The sequence below is a fragment of the Cherax quadricarinatus genome, chromosome 54 (genome assembly GCF_038502225.1).
Source record: "Cherax quadricarinatus isolate ZL_2023a chromosome 54, ASM3850222v1, whole genome shotgun sequence".
In the NCBI taxonomy this organism is placed as follows: domain Eukaryota; kingdom Metazoa; phylum Arthropoda; class Malacostraca; order Decapoda; family Parastacidae; genus Cherax; species Cherax quadricarinatus.
The window spans coordinates 4,979,407-5,001,946 of record NC_091345.1 but is presented as its reverse complement, the minus strand read 5'-3'; the positions used below and the strand labels follow the sequence as shown (position 1 = coordinate 5,001,946).

Here is a 22,540-nt window from a genome sequence, read left to right as displayed (position 1 = left end):
CATTATCACTGTTTTTGCAGAGGTGCTCAGAATACAACAGTTTAGAAGCATACACATATATAGATACACAACATATCCCTCCAAACTGCCAATATCCCAAACCCCTCCTTTAAAGTGCAGGCATTGTACTTCCCATTTCCAGGACTCAAGTCCGACTATATGAAAATAACCGGTTTCCCTGAATCCCTTCACTAAATATTACCCTGCTTACACTCCAACAGATCGTCAGGTCCCAAGTACCATTCGTCTCCATTCACTCCTATCTAACACGCTCACGCACGCTTGCAGGAAGTCCAAGCCCCTTGCCCACAAAACCTCCTTTACCCCCTCTCTCCAACCCTTTCGAGGACGACCCCTACCCCGCCTTCCTTCCCCTATAGATTTATATGCTTTATATGTCATTCTACTTTGATCCATTCTCTCTAAATGACCAAACCACCTCAACAACCCCTCTTCTGCCCTCTGACTAATACTTTTATTAACTCCACACCTTTTCCTAATTTCTACACTCCTAATTTTCTGCATAATATTTACACCACACATTGCCCTTAACCCTTTGACTGTTTTTGACGTATAAATACGTCTTACGAGCCAATGTTTCTGACGTATATATACTCAATAATTCTAGCGGCTTCAAATCAAGCGGGAGAAAGCTGGTAGGCCCACATGTGAGAGAATGGGTCTGTGTGGTCAGTGTGCACCACATAAAAAAAATCCTGCAGCACACATTGCGTAATGAGAAAAAAAAAATGATCGTTTTTTTGGAATTAAACGCCGACTTTGAGGTGTATTTTCGTATAGTATTTATCGTTGTATTCGCGTTTTCATGGTCTTAGGTGATAGAATGGAAAACATATTACAGAAATAGAGATGATTTTCATTTCTTTGACGATGAAAACGACCTTGAAACTGAGCTCAAAGTAGCGGAAATGTTCGATTTTTACCAATGTTCAGGAATAAATAAATCACACCACACGTCCAATACACGTCAACTGGGGAGTCTAATATTCTTTCACTAGTGCACTGATATTATTTATACCATTTTTACAATAATGCAGTAGTCTACATAACAGTAAATTTTGTATTTTTTTGTATGAATAAAAAATCAAAATAGAAAGCAATAATAATAAAAGAGGGGCCTAGAGATGTGACTAATGAACAGAGCGTATGTTATTTTAGTGCCACAAATGTCTACCTTGTTTATTCTGGACCCTATTTTGAAATTGGCATTTTTTTTAGTTTGCGTGAAATTGGCCAAATTGCCAATTTCTGACCACCATATTGGGTAGTCCAAATTAGTAAATGGGAGGTTTCTTGTACTCAGCTGATAGATAAAATGGAGTTCTAAAGAAATAGCTATGAGTTTGGTCAACTGGAACAATGGAATTGGCAGAAAATAGGGCTCAAAGTCGGCAAAATCGCCGATACGCATATGTCGCCGAGACCGCTAACTTCGCGGGAGCATAATCCCATGAGTTTTCGACCAAATCTCGAACTTTTGGTGTCATTACCATCGGGAAAAGATTCTCTATCATTTCATAAGAAAAAATAAATTTTTTTTTTTCAAAAAATGAGCGACATAGAATGACAGTTTCAGAAAGGGGCCCGAAACAGTCAAAGGGTTAAACAGGACATCTCCACTGCCTCCAACCGTCTCCTCGCTGCTGGATTTACCACCCAAGCTTCACACCCATATAAGAGTGTTGGTACTACTATACTTTCATACATTCCCTTCTTTGCCTCCATAGATAACGTTTTTTGACTCCACATATACCTCAACGCACCACTCACCTTTTTTCTCTCATCAATTCTATGATTAACCTCATCCTTCATAAATCCATCCGCCGACACGTCAACTCCCAAGTATCTGAAAACATTCACTTCTTCCATACTCCTCCTCCCCAATTTGATATCCAATTTTTCTTTATATAAATCATTTGACACCCTCATCACCTTATTCTTTTCTATGTTCACTTTCAACTTTCTACCTTTACACACACTCCCAAACTCATCCACTAACCTTTGCAATTTTTCTTTAGAATCTCCCATAAGCACAGTATCATCAGCAAAAAGTAACTGTGTTAATTCCCATTTTGAATTTGATTCCCCATAAATTAATCCCACCCCTCTCCCGAACACCCTAGCATTTACTTCCTTTACAACCCCATCTATAAATATATTAAACAACCATGGTGACATTACACATCCCTGTCTAAGACCTACTTTTACCGGGAAGTAGTCTCCCTCTCTTCTACACACCCTAACCTGAGCCTCACTATCCTCATAAAAACTCTTTACAGCATTTAATAACTTACCACCTATTCCATATACATGTACAGGAAGGCCCCGCTTTACGGCGTTTCACTTTACGGCGTTCCGCTAATACGGACATTTCAAATTATGACCAAAACTCACTATACGGCTCCCCCCACCTGACTTTCTAATACGGTCACCGTGCCCCACCCTGTTTGTTTACATTCTCCATGAGCTCAGTAAGCACTAAGTCTCTCCATTTTGTCTGGAAACTCCAAAATTTCAAATGTTTTTAAAAGTTATTTCATATTTTATATATACTCTGATAATTATACTTATGTATACCTGTACCTAAATAAACTTACATACATCGAGTCATTTAAATGTCGTATATTACGTTAATATACACATTTTCATTAATCCATCCATGATATTTTTTTCAAAATTATATAATAAACACGATGCATAACATATAAATAAGATAAATACACCCCACAGTAGAATAAACAAATGTGAGATGTCGTAGCAGACGACTTGCACAAGTGGTGATAATAACAATACTGAGTCTCATTAAATGTCGTATATTACGGTAATATACACATTTTCATTAATCCATCCATGATATTTTTTTCAAAATCATATAATAAACACGATGCATAACATATAAATAAGATAAATACACCCCACAGTAGAATAAATAAACAAATGTGAGATGTCGTAGCAGACGACTTGCACAAGTGGTGATAATAACAATACCGAGTCTCATTAAATGTCGTATATTACGGTAATATACACATTTTCATTAATCCATCCATGATATTTTTTTCAAAATTATATAATAAACACGATACATAACATAAAAAGATGATAAATACACCCCACAATAGAATAAATAAACATAAATATAAGATGTGGGAGCCACATAACTTGTACAAGTGATGCCAAGAATAACATTTTCTCTAATCTAACATAAGAGTAAATGTGTTACTGGGGGTAACTGTAGAAAATTATTCCTTTCGTATGTATGTAAGTAAGTTTATTCAGGTATACACAAATACAGTTACATAGATTATCATACATAACAACATACGTGTAGAGAACCTAGGATAACCCAAAAAAGTCAGTGTGACTTATTTCCATTGCCTTCACTCAGAGCTTCATTTCTTCTCAAAATGATGTTACATGAGAATGGGAGTGTTCTTCTTTATTAATTCTACCGTATCAATGTAGAGACAACCTGTACACAATGTAACTTGTACACAAACCAGACGTGTACACTTCGTTTGTTTACAAAACTTACCTTCGCCTGGTTTGTTTACATAACTGCGCCTGCCCCCTCTCATGTATTCATTCTTTCTCTCTCTCATTTATTCGTTTTATCTCATTTACTTACTCCTGACCCTACATTAAGACTACAAATATTTTAAGGTAAGTAATGAGTGAACTGTATATACATTTTATCGCTCTGGGATGCTTAAATATCATAGAATAGTATGTGTGGGTGGGGTGGCCTGGTGAGGCTATTACAATACATACCACACTTGATTTCTTACAATAAATACTACTTGTCTCACCCTAGATTAAGACTATAAATATTTTAAGGTAAGTAATGAGTGCACTATGTGTGTATTGTACCTTTTTATTGTTTTTTGATGCCTGGTTCTACTGCTAACTTAATATATGTTAGTGTAAACTTGTTATCTAGTGTTTGTATGCATTTATAAGTGGAAAAAAAGGGTGTTCCACTTTACGGCGATTTCCGCTTTACGGCGGTAGCCTGGAACCTAACCCGCCGTATAAGTGGGGCCTTCCTGTACTTGCAACATCTGCCACATTGCTCCTCTATCCACTCTATCATATGCCTGTTCTAAATCCATAAATGCAATAAAAACTTCCCTACCTTTATCTAAATACTGTTCACATATATGCTTCAATGTAAACACTTGATCTACACATCCCCTACCCACTCTGAAACCTCCTTGCTCATCCGCAATCCTACATTCTGTCTTACCTCTAATTCTTTCAATTATAACCCTACCGTACACTTTTCCTGGTATACTCAGTAAACTTATTCCTCTATAATTTTTACAGAATAATTTTTACAGTCTCTTTTTTCCCCTTTCCCTTTATATAAAGGGACAATACATGCTCTCCGCCAATCCCTAGGCACCTTCCCCTCTTTCATACATTTATTAAACAAAAGTACCAACCACTCCAACACTATATCCCCCCCTGCTTTTAACATTTCTGTCATGATCCCATCAGTTCCAGCTGCTTTACCCCCTTTCGTTTTACGTAATGCCTCACGTACCTCCCCCACACTTACATTCTGCTCTTCTTCACTCCTAAAAGATGGTATACCTCCCTGACCAGTGCATGAAATTATTTCCTCTGTTTCTTCCTTAACATTTAAAAGTTCCTCAAAATATTCTCGCCATCTACCTAATACCTCCATCTCCCCATCTACTAACTCCTCTACTCTGTTTTTAACTGACAAATCCATACTTTCCCTAGGCTTTCTTAACTTGTTTAACTCACTCCAAAATTTTTTCTTATTTTCATTAAAATTTCTTGACAGTGCCTCTCCCACTCTATCATCTGCTCTCCTTTTACACTCTCTCACCACTCTCTTTACCTTTCTTTTACTCTCCATATACTCTGCTCTTCTTATAACACTTCTGCTTTGTAAAAACCTCTCATAAGCTACCTTTTTCTCTTTCATCACACCCTTTACTTCATCATTCCACCAATCACTCCTCTTTCCTCCTGCCCCCACCCTCATATAACCACAAACTTCTCCCCCACATTCTAATACTGCATTTTTAAAACTATTCCAACCCTCTTCAACCCCCCCACTACTCGTCTTTGCACTAGCCCACCTTTCTGCCAATAGTCGCTTATATCTCACCCGAACTTCCTCCTCCCTTAGTTTATACACTTTCACCTCCCTCTTACTTGTTGTTGCCACCTTCCTCTTTTCCCATCTACCTCTTACTCTAACTGTAGCTACAACTAAATAATGATCCGATATATCAGTTGCCCCTCTATAAACATGTACATCCTGGAGCCTACCCATCAACCTTTTATCCACCAATACATAATCTAATAAACTACTTTCATTACGTGCTACATCATACGTTGTATATTTATTTATCCTCTTTTTCATAAAATATAAGAACATAAGAAAAAAGAAACACTGCAGCAGGCCTATTGGCCCATACTAGGCAGGTCCTTTATAATTCATCCCACTAACAAACATTTGACCAACCCAATTTTCAATGCTACCCAAGAAATAAGCTCTGATGTGCAAGTCCCACTCAAATCCAACCCCTCCCACTCATGTACTTATCCAACCTAAATTTGAAACTACCCAAAGTCCTAGCCTCAATAACCCAACTAGGTAGACTGTTCCACTCATCAACTACCCTATTTCCAAACCAATACTTTCCTATGTCCTTTCTAAATCTAAACTTATCTAATTTAAATCCATTACTGCAGGTTCTCTCTTGGAGAGAGATCCTCAAGACCTTGTCAATATCCCCCCTATTAATACCTATCTTCCACTTATACACTTCAATCAGGTCTCCCCTCATTCTTCGTCTAACACGTGAATGTAATATGTATTATTTATTACCAAATCTCTTTCTACACATAGCTCAATTAAAGGCTCACCATTTACATTTACCCCTGGCACCCCAAATTTACCTACTACTCCCTCCATAACATTTTTACCCACTTTAGCATTGAAATCCCCAACCACCATTACTCTCACACTTGATTCAAAACTCCCCACGCATTCACTCAACATTTCCCAAAATCTCTCTCTCTCCTCTACACTTCTCTCTTCTCCAGGTGCATACACACTTACTATAACCCACTTTTCACATCCAATCTTTATTTTACTCCACATAATCCTTGAATTTATACATTTATAGTCCCTCTTTTCCAGCCATTGCTTATCCTTCAACATTATTGCTACTCCTCCTTTAGCTCTAACTCTGTTTGAAACCCCTGACCTAATCCCATTTATTCCTCTCCATTGAAACTCTCCCACCCCCTAATACCTTATCTACCTAATACCTCCATCTCCCCATCTACTAACTCCTCTACTCTGTTTTTAACTGACAAATCCATACTTTCCCTAGGCTTTCTTAACTTGTTTAACTCACTCCAAAATTTTTTCTTATTTTCATTAAAATTTCTTGACAGTGCCTCTCCCACTCTATCATCTGCTCTCCTTTTACACTCTCTCACCACTCTCTTTACCTTTCTTTTACTCTCCATATACTCTGCTCTTCTTATAACACTTCTGCTTTGTAAAAACCTCTCATAAGCTACCTTTTTCTCTTTTATCACACCCTTTACTTCATCATTCCACCAATCACTCCTCTTTCCTCCTGCACCCACCCTCCTATAACCACAAACTTCTGCCCCACATTCTAATGCTGCATTTTTAAAAATATTTCAACTCTCTTCAACTCCCCCCACTACTCATACTTGCACCAGCCCACCTTTCTGCCAACAGTTGCTTATATCTCACCCGAACTTCCTCCTCCCTTAGTTTATACACTTTCACCTCCCTCTTACTTGTTGTTGCCAATTTCCTCTTGTCCCATCTACCTCTTACTCTAACTGTAGCTACAACTAGATAATGATCCGATATATCAGTTGCCCCTCTATAAGCATGTACATCCTGTATACCATCTGTGCAAATAAATATGGGCTGCAGAATAATGCAGCAAAGAACAAAGACCTGTTGATACGGTATACCAATGCGCACAAGAAGCACACTCTCATTAAACGATTCATCAGGAAAGGGATCAGAATGTAACAGCACATAGCCGAAACAGGATGAATAGCAGTTGAACGAATTTTGGGCTCTTGTAACCCAACAAACACTGGGGAAAACTGGGAGAGAAACACCTGGTGCTTTCCTCGATTACCCGAAGCCACGAATATTCCATTTTAAATAAGTCATTATTTACAAAGACAGGTATGCCAACAATAAGAAGCAATAAAATCTATGGGCTATTAGGGTCAGTGAAGTCAATGTGTGGGGGCAACGGAAAGTGTGTAAGCAAGGAGGAATCAGAATGCTGTGAAGGAAAAGATTGCTGTGAGGGTTGTGAGAAATAAGAAGGGAGGTGCCCGGAGTCCATTGGGGGTTTCGTCTCCACAACATAGTCGGATCGTGTCAAGTGTCTCAGCGGATAAGGAAGATGGCGATACCATGACTTCAGAGACAGGTGGGGTAAAGCAAGTAGAGATCGGGGAGACTGTGGAGAGAACCAAAGAGGTCTGAGAGAGGAGGGGAGTATGAACCTGGAGAGATGTGCTGGGAGAGAAGAGTCCTGCAGTGGAATAGGAGAGGAAGGAGGCTGGAAGGTAACTGGGGAAGAAGTCAGGGGGAGAACAGAAGAGGGGACCACACGAGGGGGGGTGAACCTCCACATTCATGTATGAATTAGAAACGGGGTGAGAACTAGGCACCGAGGCTGAAAAGGAAAACTGTTGGGGAATTGTAAGCACTGGAGGAGTGCAAAGAGACTTCGGCTTATGAGACAGGTTCAACTTCGCAGATGATAGGTGTGAAGAAGATGCAAGTGTGCGAGGCTTTGCAGACTGAGAAACTAGCAGGTGAGAAGTAGAGGTAGGAATAGGTAAGGAGGTGGGGATTTCAGAGGGTAAAACCACAAAAGAATTAGAGACAAGGGGTGACCCCCAGAAGACACGACACTGGAGGAGCTGGTAGGCGGGGGAACCGCCAAGGTTGGAGGTCTCCTAGCTGCTCGAGAATAAGGAACACGAGGAAGATTTCCTTGAAGGTGGAGCAAAGGGATAGCCATATCATAAGTAAGGCCTTGGCTCTCCTTAAGACAACGGATTTCTCATTCATTAGACCCAACGTTGGTGGGGAAAAGAAGGATGAGGTTCACTGCAACTGAGACAAGTGGGGGGAAGACTGCAAGATGTATCGGCATGATCTGCAGCACCACAGATGGGGCACTTCACCACAGATCTGCAGTATTTAGTGGGGTGTCTGAAGCACCAGCAATTTTGACACTATTTGGGAGTAGGGACCACTTTATGGACCTCTAGGCGATGGCCCACGGTATAAATGGAGGACAGGAGTTCACGGCAGTCAAAGGTCAAGCAGGCGATGTTACTGGGAAAGCACTTCCATCCGCGAACAGGCAGGACACATACAGTGGACCCCCGCCTCACGAACGCATCGCGTTACGTTAAATCCGCCATACAAAGCATTTGAACGCAAAAATTTTGCCTCGCCTCACGATAAAAAACTCGCCTTACGTGATTCGTCCGGGACGCGTCCCACGTGTGGCCTCGGCGCCAGTGTTTACAAGCCAGCCAGTGCGGTCGCATCTATGCATACATTCGGTACATTTCATATTATCCCAGTGTTTTTAGTGTTTGTATCTGTAAAGTAAGTCACCATGGACCCCAAGAAAGCTTCTAGTGCCATCCCTTTGGTTAAAAGGGCGAGAATTAGTATGGAATTGAAAAAAGAGAGTAAGGAAATGTGTGCAAAGTGGGTTGAATTGCAAACCTTTTAAGGATGAAAATCACCCTGACACAGCTACTGCAAGCCGTGTTGGCAACCTGTACAATGACAATGTTATGGCCCATTTTAGGAAAGTCTTAAAGGAACAGGAGATACAGAGCACTGTCGTGTGGGTTCAATAACGTGGATGGGGTAAAAACACTCACATAGGCTGGTTAGTACATATAATTACAACAGAAAGTATGGGAAGCACCATCAGCCGCCCTGCCTCTCTCTGCTCTCTATCTCAGACTGACCCACCAGTGCCTAGAGGGCGAGCGGTGTTCAAAAACATGCTATGGTCAGCAGCAACGTGAATAACAGTCAGTGATTCACACAGACGGTTGGTAGTGAGCCATCTACTGGTAACTGGTTACTGGTACTACTGAGAGCTCGGCGACGCTAACGTATGTCGTCCCAACATACAGCTAATACAAACTAGAGACGGCAGGTGTACGGTTTGAGCTGATTCTATATAATGTCAAAGTACACCTACCATCCGACTTACAACCGAGTTCGGTTCCGAGAAACTGGTCGTAAATCGAAATGATCATAAGTCGAACTTTACTACTGAATATCAACAAAACATTTTTGTAATGACTTTATTTTGTTTTATTTTGGCATTTCATGTTTTACTTTACTTTTTATGTTGTTTCCTCACTAACAGAACACAGAGAGTAGTAGTCAACAGAGTAAAGTCTGAGGCAGGCACGGTGAAAAGCTCTGTTCCACAAGGCAAGTACTCGCTCCCATCTTGTTCCTCATCCTCATATCTGACATAGACAAGGATGTCAGCCACAGCACCGTGTCTTCCTTTGCAGATGACACCCGAATCTGCATGACAGTGTCTTCCTTTGCAGACACTGCAAGGCTCCAGGCGGACATCAACCAAATCTTTCAGTGGGCTGCAGAAAACAATATGAAGTTCAACGATGAGAAATTTCAATTACTCAGATATGGTAAACACGAGGAAATTAAATCTTCATCAGAGTACAAAACAAATTCTGGCCACAAAATAGAGTGAAACACCAACGTCAAAGACCTGGGAGTGATCATGTCGGAGGATCTCACCTTCAAGGACCATAACATTGTATCGATCGCATCTGCTAGAAAAATGACAGGATGGATAATGAGAACCTTCAAAACAAGGGATGCCAAGCCCATGATGACACTCTTCAGGTCACTTGTTCTATCTAGGCTGGAATATTGCTGCACACTAACAGCACCTTTCAAGGCAGGTGAAATTGCTGACCTAGAAAATGTACAGAGAACCTTCACGGCGCGCCTAACGGAGATAAAACACCTCAATTACTGGGAGCGCTTGAGGTTCCTGAACCTGTATTCCCTTGAATGCAGGCGGGAGAGTTACATGATCATATACACCTGGAAAATCCTAGAGGGACTAGTACCGAACTTGCACACGAAAATCACTCACTACGAAAGCAAAAGACTTGGCAGACGATGCAACATCCCCCCCAATGAAAAGCAGGGGTGTCACTAGCACGTTAAGAGACCATACAATAAGTGTCAGGGGCTCGAGACTGTTCAACTGCCTCCCAGCATACATAAGGGGGATTACCAACAGACCCCTGGCAGTCTTCAAGCTGGCACTGGACAAGCACCTAAAGTTGGTTCCTGATCAGCCGGGCTGTGGCTCGTACGTTGGTTTGCGTGCAGCCAGCAGTAACAGCCTGGTTGACCAGGAGGGCTGGTCACAGACCGGGCCGCGGGGGCGTTGACCCCCGGAACTCTCTCCAGGTAAACTCCAGTACTGTATTTTATACTGTAAGGTTTAGGAAAAACACTGTGTACAACACAAATAGTTGTTTATTTCCCAGAAATTTGGCATAAAAAACACGGTCGTAAGTTGAGTGGTCGTAAGTCGAGCAGGTCGTAAGTCGGATGGTAGGTGTACACAACAATTGAACATTATAATATAAGGAGAATATTGGAATGGAAGCTTACGTAATTGACTATAATGAAACTGTAATGCATTACAAGGTATGATATAGCACAACTCATCAAATGAAACTCAACATTGGGATTACACAATAAAAATGATAAAAAAAAAAATTTGATCGATCGATCTGTATTCATGTGATCTACGGATTCTGAGGAAGAAATATATACAAAGAAAGAAGTGTTTAACAGAAGCAGATTTGGTGCACTCAAATCTAGACTGTTAAATCTCAGAATTCGGAGAGAACGTGAACACAAAAAAAAAAATTCTTGAATATTAATAAGTTGATACTGTAATTATTCATCTATACAGGTTAAGGAACGGGAGGTACAGAGCTCTATGGACAGATTTGTTGTGCGACAGAGGTCCAGTTACTATCAAGCTGGTCCTAGTGGCATTAAAAGGAGAAAGGAAGTAACCCCGGAAAAGGACTTGCTACCTCAAGTCCTAATGGAAGGGGATTCCCTTTCTAAACAATAACTTTTCACACACTCCCCTCCTCCCATCACATCAATCATCACCAGATCTTCAATAAAGGTAAGTGTCATGTATTCTATTCTTAGTAGAGTAGTAATTGTGCATGTCTTCTTCAGTTTGTGTGTATTAAAATTAATATTTCATGTGGTAAAATTTTTTTTTTTTTCATACTTTGGGGTGTCAGGAACGGATTAATTTGATTTCCATTACTCCTTATGGGGAAAATTAATTCGGCTAACGATAATTTCGGGTTACGATGAGCTCTCAGGAATGGATTAATATCGTAAGGTGGGGGTCCACTGTATATCCACTTTGAGAATTGAAAGGTCCTGCAGGGCTAATTGCTCCAAAATATCATCACTGCAAGTCAGAAAATCACTTTGTACAATGGTATGCAGTAAAACCACCGTACCACTGCAAGAACTGAGAGTAGCATGCTTGTGAACTGTGACTGGAATGTTATCAATGGAAGCAAGATGGGAAAGATCATGAGCTTGTTCTGCATTCTGAACTGTAACGATGTGCACACCGCTTCTAAGATCATGAAAGGATATATTCTGGCCAACGTGTCATAAAAGAGCTTTACCAATACATACTATGGTAAGATAATCAGTTGAAGATGTCGGTTATAGGAAAAGAATTTAGTCCACTGCACACCTGTGGAGAGGACGTGGGTGTCGCGTAGGTCGTTTTTAGATAGAATGAGCAGACATCAAAGAACAGTCATCAGCAAATGGTCTGGAATGTTTAGGCATAGTACCACGGGCAGCCCAACCTGAGGTAGGTGGGCAATCCGGAAACCATCGCACCATATTCAGGGAAGCTGGACATATAGTTAAAGGCGTGCAAGAGGTTGAGGCACTAGCAGAAATGGGCAGAGCCTCAGCACCTGGAGCAGGTGACAAAGCATCACCAGCAGAAGGTACAGGGGTATGGGAAGAGTCTGGAGAATGGTCCAACAACGAAGCCTGGTCAGAACAGGATATGGAAACAGAAAGGGGTCTGGGAGGAGGAGGGTTATTACGAAATGAAGACTCCATGATAGTGGTATTTCTTTCTTATTATTTTAAAGAAAAATAAAGAAAAAAAAAGGGACAGCGGAGGGACAGTCACTAGAAGGCATGAATGGGCTGTAAGTTCCTCCTCTCATCTGAGAGGACCTCAAGCCTGCAAGCAGTGCAGATGCAGCATGGAAACTGTGCCATACCCTACCCTTCACGCCGGTAAACCTGCACTCCGGGATAGCAACCTCACGTCTACCGAGCCACCTTGGCAGACAAAAAAAGAGAGGGCAGTCGGAAACCTGCCACAAAGCATACCTCCTTCGGCTGCCACCTCCTTGAACCAACAGGCAGCCTCTGGAGATACGCCCGTCACTTGCAGGACACACCACCCACTTCTCGGAAATCTGGGAAGGGAGCAAGGCACCTCCAGATAATCCAGATTCCATAGCAAATTACACCACACCTGAGGAACCTCACAGAGCGAGATGAACCCCAGCACACTTTTCCCTACCTAGAAACCATAATGCCAGCGGAGAGAACCCCTGAGACTACAATCGGGATGGGGAAAAAGGAGGGTTGGGAGGGGGGATTAAAGGGAAAAAAAGGAGGGATGGGGAGGATGGGACAGGGCAGGGAGGACTGGGGGGTAATTAGGTTCGGTCTGAGGAAGGAGACCAAAGGATCTAATTCCTTATACAAAGAGCCTCTTTGCCACATCAAAGAGCCCCCCTTGAAGAGGTTTCAGATCAATAACAAGTCAAACTGGATATTCTTATTGAATGCTGTGTTGACTATGTAAGGCAATTTTTTATGGGACTATTTGACATCTTTTGATATCTGAATACATTGTCAGTTCTCTGAACAATTCACCTACGTACATCTGAATATGTACGTACTGGCAAGAAATAGCAATACATGTTTTGTCTGTAACTGTTTACCAGAGAACCCTTCACTGAATTAGGATTACCCTGGCTTATTTTCCCCAAATATGAAGATTTGCAATTAAAGTAACTTATTACATGAAGCCAATGCAAAAAATTTTAGCTCCTGCAAATCATTATGGAAATAAGAATTCTGTAATGCTGTTCTATACAGTATATCTAAATTAAACACACCACAACCTCAACTATAAAACTCATTTCATAATACCACCACTGTCAAAAAAAAAAAAGGGGGGGAGGGGCTATCCCCAAGTGAAGGGAAAGTAATAACAAAACCAAAGAAAGAGTTACAATGTTAACCCTTAAACTGTCCAAACATAGATCTACGTCCAATTTTACATGCTTTCAAATGGAGAAAATAATGGTCGGAGCGCTACGCACGTCAACATAGTTTAAGGGTTAAATGTGGTAACAAGTAATAAAGTTTAGAGAGCAGCATTAACATATTGTTTTGTGCTGTTTGGAAGTGTGATCTTGGAATTACTTTATTAACTGTGCAAGATACTGAAGTACAGTAATAAGAATGAAGTTCATAAAGCTGGAAGAACTTTTTGAAATACAGTGGACCCCTGGTTTACGATATTATTTCATTCCAGAAGTATGTTCAGGCGCCAGTACTGAACGAATTTGTTCCCATAAGGAATATTGTGCATTAGATTAGTCCATTTCAGACCCCCAAACATACACGTACAAACGCACTTACATAAATACACTTACATAATTTGTCGCATTGGGAGCTGATCGTAAAGCAGGGGTCCACTGTATATCCAAAATGAGTTTCAAATCAAAGAATTTAAAGACTTTAAATTCTTAATATAAAAATTAAATACTGGAAGAATATGGTAAGAACCTGCAAGAATTTGACACAAAGCTAAAACTGTTTTGGTACAAAGGTTAGTTAATAGATGTGTGCTGAAGGAAATAGTTCTTTAGAATAAATGCTAATATATCAGTGTTAGACATTATATCGAACAAAACCCAGACTTACAATTAAAGTGCAGGCAGCACTTTAACCCTGCAATGTTAAACTTACCTGCTCTTGCTATCTGTTGGTTGATTCATTATTCTGGCCTTTACTACGTCAGCAGGGCAGCCCATAACGGCCGATACCAAGCCTGAGCATGCGCTGCAAGATGAATAATACTAATACAATATACTTCCTGATGGTAGTACACATTCCAGGTCTCTCTGCTGACTCCTTGGACTCCCAACACTGCATACATCACCAATAAATTAACAAGGATAAATACTTTTCCTTATTCAATATTTTTAACTGATGCCTTCATTGTTGGAATTCCAGTCAAGTCTCCTATTTGCATAAAGAAACTAGGTGGTACTGAGAGATCAAGCTGAGTATATTTTTACTCTAAAATGAACTTGTGATCACAATAACCTGTTTTATGGCACGAGAAATGTTTCATAGATACATATTTAATACACAGTTTTTTTTTTTTTCCAACAAGTCGGCCGTCTCCCACCGAGGCAGGGTATTAACCTGATACTCCTAGCAACATATAAACATAGGCTCTCAAGCTATAGGAAATGAATTTCAGGTTTCATAGTTACTCCACTGAAGATCTTTATGTAGAATGAGGGGAATTTATTGTTTCTTCCTCTGATGAATATTATAATATTGATGATGATGTCCCCAGAGTCATCAGTGCCCCAGGTCAAGCCTAGATAACATTCACTGTATTCTGATTTATAAATCTAGGAAACTTCACTTCCCTTAGTTGATGAATAATATTCATTCATTACAAAGGCATGAGCTTTTTGGTACCTCTTGTACTTCTAACAGATAAGACTACAGAACAGTACCAACCTTTGGAGAATGACTGAGAAAATGAAATTTTAATTGTGGGTGATGTTGAAAATGCTCTTTATGTCTGGTAAAGAATATAAATTTTCTTATCTGCATTTTGTGGTTGTTTGAGGTAGATTTAGCTAGTGTGAAAACACACATTTAAATAAGGTTTACTAATTATCGACATTAGGGGGTTCTTGGTTAATAAGGAAATCACAGTCTGGGGATGCAAGTACTCTGGAATATTAAGGTAGATGGTGTGCTCTTTCCACAAAAGTAACATCCTTAACAAAGAACAAAGAGGCACAATACCATGACTGGAACAATACACAGATAACCAACACACGAGAGAGAAGCTTACGACGATGCTTCAGTTCGACTTGGACCATTTACAAAGTCGCACAGTATCATTGTAAGCTTCTCTTGTGTGCGGGCTATTTGAGTAATGTATCCTTAAAGCAAATTTCAGGATTTATCATCTGGTGAAGATAAGTTAAGGAGTTTTCCAATGCACTAAATACAAAAAGTGAAAAATTCTGTTTGAGAAGGATATACATACTCCAAGATGCAGTAATGTTGTGGTGCACAACATATGCAAGCTGAGCAAAACCATATCAGTACAGTAAGGCTAGACTTCATTAATCCTGTGTCTAAACAACAGAAAATGCTAGATAAATATTACGATTTTAATTATCTGTTTCTTTCCTACCAAAAATATAAATCCTGAAAAATGAGATAACACTTTTTGGTCAAAACTTGAATCCCCAAAAAGTGCAGTAGTGGCCATACACCGCCCTCACATGTTATTCGCTGGTAACAATGGGCGAAACATACTTTAAACTAATTTTTTTTTTTATACCTTTCACAAAAATTAGGCAGTAAAAGCTGGTAATTACAGTAAACAAAGCAGCAGCAGCAAAAATAGTGTTAAAAGAAAGTAAAAAGTAATGGGAGAGAGACAATACACTTCAGAGATGATTATCAACATATCGGCAGTCTACCACCAAGGCAGGGTGGCCCAAAAATGAAAAACTTTCATCATTCACTCCATCAGTCTTGCCAGAGGTGCACTTACACTACAGTTATAAAACTGCAACATTAACACCACCTCCTTCAGAGTGGAAGTGCTGTACTTCCCACCTCCAGGACTCAAGTCCGGCTTGTCAGTTCCCCTGAATCCCTTCATAAATGTTACCCTGTTCACACTCCAACAGCACGTCAAGTCCTAAAAACCATTGGCACGTTCATGCATGCTTGCTGGAAATCCAAGCCCCTCTCACACAAAACCTCCTTTACTCCCTCCCTCCAACCTTTCCTAGGCCAACCCCTATCCTGCCTTCTCTCCACTACAGATTTATACACTCTCGAAGTCAGTCATTCTCAAAGTCATTCATCTCTGTAGTTTTCATGTAGAGATATCCCAATTTTTGGTCTTTTTATGCACACTGAGTTTTTATAAAGTTTAAGATGGATGTGGGGACTATCACAGAGATTTCTGTGTCCAGTATTCTGTATATAAGTTCTGTTGTGACTATCAAGAAGTTGTTTCAGAGAAGGATTGATTTTAGAATTTACTGTCCTGAATATCTAGTATGCACAATAGTATGAGTGAATTTTAGATCTTTGAAGAGTGGAGGAGTGTGTTGTCTAGCAGTAGACTGGGTGATCATTTGTACTGCTACTGTTTTGTATTAATGGCCTAAGGTAATCTGCTATAGTGGATCCCCAGGCATAAATAGCATAGGTCCAGTCTTCTCCTTGCAACAATCACCACCCATGCTTCACACTAATATTAGAGCACTAGTATCACTATACTCTCATACATTTTCCCTTTTGCTCTTCCATGGATAACACTCTCCACAGACTTCAAACTGAACCACTTGCCTTTTTACCTCGTCAATGCTATGATTCACCTTGCTTTTCATAGACTCATCTGCTAACAAGTCCACTCTCAAATATATAAACACATTCACTTCTTCCATACTCCCTCTCTCCAATCTGATATCCAATCTTTCATTACCTAAAATTTTTATTACCCTCATCACCTTGCTCTTTCAGTGTTCACTTTCAATTTCCTTCTTTTACATACCCTCCCAAATTTGTCCACCAATCTTTGCAACTTCCCTTCAAAATCTCCCAAAAGCAAAAACTGGTTGTGACAACTCCCACTTTGTGTTAGATTCTTTATCTTTCAATCCCACACCTCTCCCTAACACCCTAGCATTCACTTCTCTTACAACCCCATCTATAAATATATTAAACAACCATGGTGACATGGTTAACATTATTTTTTTTTTATTAACACATCAGCCTTCTCCCACCAAGGCAGGGTGGCCCGAAAAAGAAAAACTTTCAACATCATTCACTCCATCACTGTCTTGCCAGAGGAGCACTTACACTACAGTTATAAAACTACAACATTAACACCCATCCTTCAGAGTGCAGACACTTATATCCCCATAAATTTCACATTTTAAATATGTATTTATTTAGGTTTCCTCAGGCCATAAGAAAATCATCTGTGATTACAATGACATCCATAATAATGATGATGTCTCTCATGTCACAAAGCTACTTTTCCAACATTAAGACACTGACTCAGCTGATCAATCTACCACCTAGCTTTTTGTTACACCTGTAAGGAGACTTCAGCCTAATGCAAGAGTATGCTGCAAAGGCTCACTTTAGGTTGTGGATGCCTAGTTACACCCACCTGGCCCGGTCGTCAGTGGGCTGGTTCATAACCCTGGTCTTGACTACATCCACTGGAGTGCCCATGGTGGCTCCTATCAGGCCTGAGCACGCACTGCAACAACAACACTAGTCCACATCTACATTCACTCACAGCTTAGACTAAGGCACCTCACAAAATGCTTTCTCTCAATTGCTTTCACAAGTGAAAAATTGTACTAATATCAGGCTAAAAGCATTAATTCCCAAATAAATGATGCAGAGCAGGTGCAACAAACTCTACATGAAGCTCCATAAGATACATGGCCCATCATGGCTCATGAGTTGCTTGTTGCTTATTACCTCTTTCACTGTGGCTCGCAGGACAATATCAGGTACATTTCCTGTTCCAGATATTGTCTGAATGAGCTGCACCTAATGAGCAAACCAGTTACACGTGATTCATGAGCCACAACTCAGCTATGTCAACTAGAAATATTCAATCAAGATTGTAAATCAGCTTCATGAAATAAGATTTGGGGGCAAAACTTTATCTTTAGGCCTCCATCATTGAAACAAATTGAATAATGATTTCTTTCACCATTACCTTTACACTATTTTCCACTTCCTTTACACAGGGAGGCACTCAACCAGAAAAAAGAATTGTTATAACACAGTTTCATTATATTCACAGTGAAGTGCTAAACCCAAAGGAGTTGTACAGCACCTAAGTAAAAGGGGTAATTAGATTAGATCCACAGAAGGGCAGGGTTGCTCTAATTCCTTCAATTAAGAGCCCTTTGTTAGCAGCATGGCACATCATTTAAAGGGTAAGGACAATAATGTTAAGTAAAAAAAAAAGTTAGCAAGATTCATCAACACCTAATCTCACAACACAGTACTCGGCATTCTCTGCAGCCTCATGAGAACCTAGAACACAGAGGTGCACTGTAGTCAGAGTAGCACTGGGGAATAATACCTATAAGTAGAGATGTACTGTAGCTATCCTTAACAATATCTCAGCCAACATCACAGACCTGGTATGTAGGAGTCTGTGTGAAATGTTACAAAACCTTTGGTTAAATTCTTTCTATCTTCATAACAAACTGCTTCCACAATCCTATCCTCTGCTGCTTACTGAGCACTGATAACATGCATGACAAACTTGCTCACACACTACTCACATGCATGGAAATCTTGCTCATACACATGCATGACAAATTTGCTCACACACTGCTCACATGCAAGGCCATCTTGCTCACACACTGCTAACATGCAAGATAAACTTACTCACACACTAATAACATGAATGACAAACTTGCTCACACACTGCTCACATGTATTATGTGGAGTTTACCTCGAGTTGTTTCCCGAGGTCACTGCCCCTGCGACTCAAGTCTCAGACCAGGCCTCTTGGTTGTTGGCCCAATTGATCAAGGTGTTAGTGCCCACCACCCATAGCTCAACATATGCACCACAACTCAGCTGATGGGGGACTGTTTTGAGAAATCTGTCAAGTTCCCTATTGAAGACAGCTAAGGGTTCATTGGTAATTCCCCTTAAGCATAAAGGTAGGATGTCAAGTTGAGGTCCCTTAACACTTATTAAGGTCTTTCTCAGTGTACACAATGTTCCCCTGCTTTTCACAGGAGGTATCCTGCACCATCTGCCAAGCCTGTTTTCATAAGTAGTAATTTCAGTGTGCAGATTTGAGGCCAATCCCTCTAGTATCATCCAGGTGTAATTTATGGTGCATCTTTGTCTTGCCTACATTCTAAGGAGTACAGTTCTAGGGACTTCAAATGCTCCTAGCAATTTAGGTGCTTGACTGAGTAAATTTATATGAGAGCTATAAAGGTTCTCTGTACATTTTCCAGCTCAGGAATTTCACCTGCCTTGAAGGGGGCCATTAGTACACAGCCTAGAGAGAATGAGTAACCTGAAGAACACCATCAGTGGATTAACATTATCACTTCCAGGTCTTTCACATTCAACTTACATTCTATTGAGCAGTCTGAGCTTGTCTTGTACACTGATCTTGTTTTTATTTCCCTTATTCTTCCATGGCATAACAAATGAAATTTGCCCACATTGAATATCATATTGTTGTCAGTGGCCCACTAAAAGATTTTGTTTGTCAGCCTGGAGGCTTGGTGTGTATTTTATGGGTGCCACCTTCGTACAGATTCTAGTGTGCTATGATTGATGTCCCTGTCTATGTCAGAAATGAGAATGAGGAAGAAAGTGAGGTGAGCACTGTTTCCCAGAACTTTTCACTGTAGCAGCCCCTGATTTCTCTCCACTTACTATTACTCTCTGGGTTCTGTTTGTCAGGAAGATAAATATCCATCTGGCCACCTTCTCAGTACTCCCTTTGCAGGCATTCTGTGTACAATTACCCCATGGTCATATTTTAATATTAATGTCTTTTAGCTAAGTCAGTGTAAACCACATTTGCATTTTGTCTGTCTTCAGGAGCATCCAAGAACATGCTGTAATGGTCCAGTGAAAGGCAGAAGTGACCAATTCTGAACCAATGTTGACGTGGGTTGTGCAACTGCTGCAATTCCATGTGATTGGTAACCTTGCTTTTTAAAACCCTTTCAAATATCTTGATAATGTGGGATGCTAGGTCTAATGGTCTGTAGTTTTTTGACATTGCTTTACTACCACCTTTGTGGAATGGGGCACTATCTGTGGTTTTTAATGACTGCAGGTCAATTCCAGTGTCTAGACCTCTCCATAGAACACTTAAGGTATGTGATAAGGGTTTCTTGCAGTTCCTGATGAATAGTGAGTTCTCAGAGTCTGAGTCTGGGGCAGAGTGCTTGGACATGCAATCAATGGCTTCTTGGAAGTCAAGTGGGGTTAGAGTTATATCAGTGATTAGGAAGATGTCTGCAGCATTTTATGTCTCATTCATGAGGAACTCGTTTGGGTTGTCAATCTTTATGCTGATTAATGACTCACTGAACACTAAATTGTACAGGGACTTAAGTATTTCACCTTTTCCCTTGTTGTTGTCGATGTGTGTCCCATATACTCTACTCAAAGGCCCAATATTAGATGTTTTAGACCTGGATTTTACATATGAGAAGTAGTATTTTGGATTTCTCTCAATTTCACTTATGGCTTTTACCTCCTCCTGTCTCTCCTAGACTCTGCTGTATTCAATTTGAGCTCAACATTTCTAAATTCTCTAACCAGTATTACTTTTCATTCTTCAGAGCCTACTGTCTTTGAGAAGGTCTCTTATTCACCATCTTCTCCAATAATACACTTGCTAACACAATACTCATATTACACGACACTTACACGCTGCTCACATATTTGATCCTCTTGCTCACACACTGCTCACATGCATTATATAACACTCATGCTCACACATGGCTCACATACATGACACACTTCCTCACATGCATGATACTCATGCTTACACACTGCTCACATGCATGATACTCATGCTTACACACTGCTCACATGCAAGACATTGTTGTTCACACACTGCTCACATGCAAGACATTGTTGTTCACACACTGCTCACATGCACAAACACAATGCTATGAACAATGCACAATATTTAGTTATTCATTGCCTCTAAGTCACCCTTGAACAGATATTTAAGAGTTATAAAATAAAACTTGCTGGTTTTATTTATCTCTGAGTTTTGTTGTCATCACTCTTGCAACATTAACATTGTTTACACTAAGCATCACTCATTCTCTATTTAATATTTTTGCTGCTATCAGACTAGATTTTTTACCCTATGTTCTTCATTTTTTATGATAAAGTCTTTATATAAAATTTCCATAATTTTACTCTTCTCTTTTTTTTAAAGTTGTGTATTCTCTAAAGCTGACAGCTTCATTGTCCATTGGGCTTAGAAACAATTCATTTTGTGCTTAGAATAATTACTTTCATACTTAGAAACAGTTAATTTTTGAGGCTGCACATTTCACATCTCAAACCACAAAGCAGCTTTAAGTTAGGAAGATTATTATTCAATGTTTAACAGTTCTCTCTGCATGGTTATGTAGAGATGAACATTTAACATTGAATGGTTAGCAACCTGCTCTAAACTGATAACATTAGTACAGTGGAACCTCAAATTTCGAACTTAATCCATTCCAGGAGCTAGTTCTAAATTCAAAAAGTTTGAAAGGCAAAGCAACATTTCCCATAAGAAATAATGGAAATACAATTAATCCGTTCCAGAAACCCAAAAATATTCACAAAAAATATATTTTTTATATAGTATTACATTACAGTTTTACATACACAACAAATATAGTGTACAATTATTAATAAATTTAAATAAACATATAAAATAACATTTTTACTTACCTTTATTGAAGACTGGTGATGGCATCTGGAAGATAGGGAGGGGGAGGGAGGGAGTTGGGGTTAGTGTTTGGAAGGGGTATCCCCCTCCATAAGGACTTAAGGTATCAAAGCCCTCTCTGGGGTTACTTCCCTTCTCTGTCTTTTAATGCCACTAGGACCAGCTTGAGAGTCACTGGACCCCGTCTCACAAAATAGCTGTCCACAGTCCTCTTTCTGGTGCCTCTAAGATTTCCCTAAAATGGGACATGGTTCTGTCACTGAACTTGTTGCAAAGATGGCTTGTTTCAGCTTGCTCAGGGTGGTACTTCTCCACAAACATTTGGACGTCATTCCACTTGGCGCAAACCTCCTTAATCTTTGAATCGGCATGCAACTTCCTTGCCTTTTCACAAATAATTGTCTCTGAAACACTATCACCTGCCATCTCTTTATCCTTGATCCACACCAGCAATAACTTTTCAACCTGATCGATTGTCTGTGGTCTTTTTTTGGTTAGCATATCAACACTTTTTCTAGGTAGTAAGT

At 40.0% G+C, this 22,540-nt stretch overlaps 1 protein-coding gene across 15 annotated transcripts in view; it reads right to left on the bottom strand.

The window, feature by feature from the left end:
* Ucp4A (Uncoupling protein 4A) overlaps positions 1–22,540 on the bottom strand; it is a 206,368-nt gene that overhangs the window by 54,488 nt on the left and 129,340 nt on the right. For 10 of the 15 annotated variants that reach the window (XM_053791655.2, XM_053791654.2, XM_053791656.2 and 7 more), the window contains 2 exons: positions 17,715–17,807; positions 14,231–14,323 (listed from right to left, as the gene is read on the bottom strand). The exons of 1 other annotated variant lie outside the window; for it this stretch is intronic. In XM_053791655.2, coding sequence (XP_053647630.1) covers positions 14,231–14,323; positions 17,715–17,807 — 186 coding nt within the window. The remainder of the gene's footprint in view (positions 1–14,230; positions 14,324–17,714; positions 17,808–22,540) is intronic. 4 more of the 15 variants (XM_053791662.2, XM_053791664.2, XM_070096547.1 and 1 more) reach the window with 2 other exon arrangements.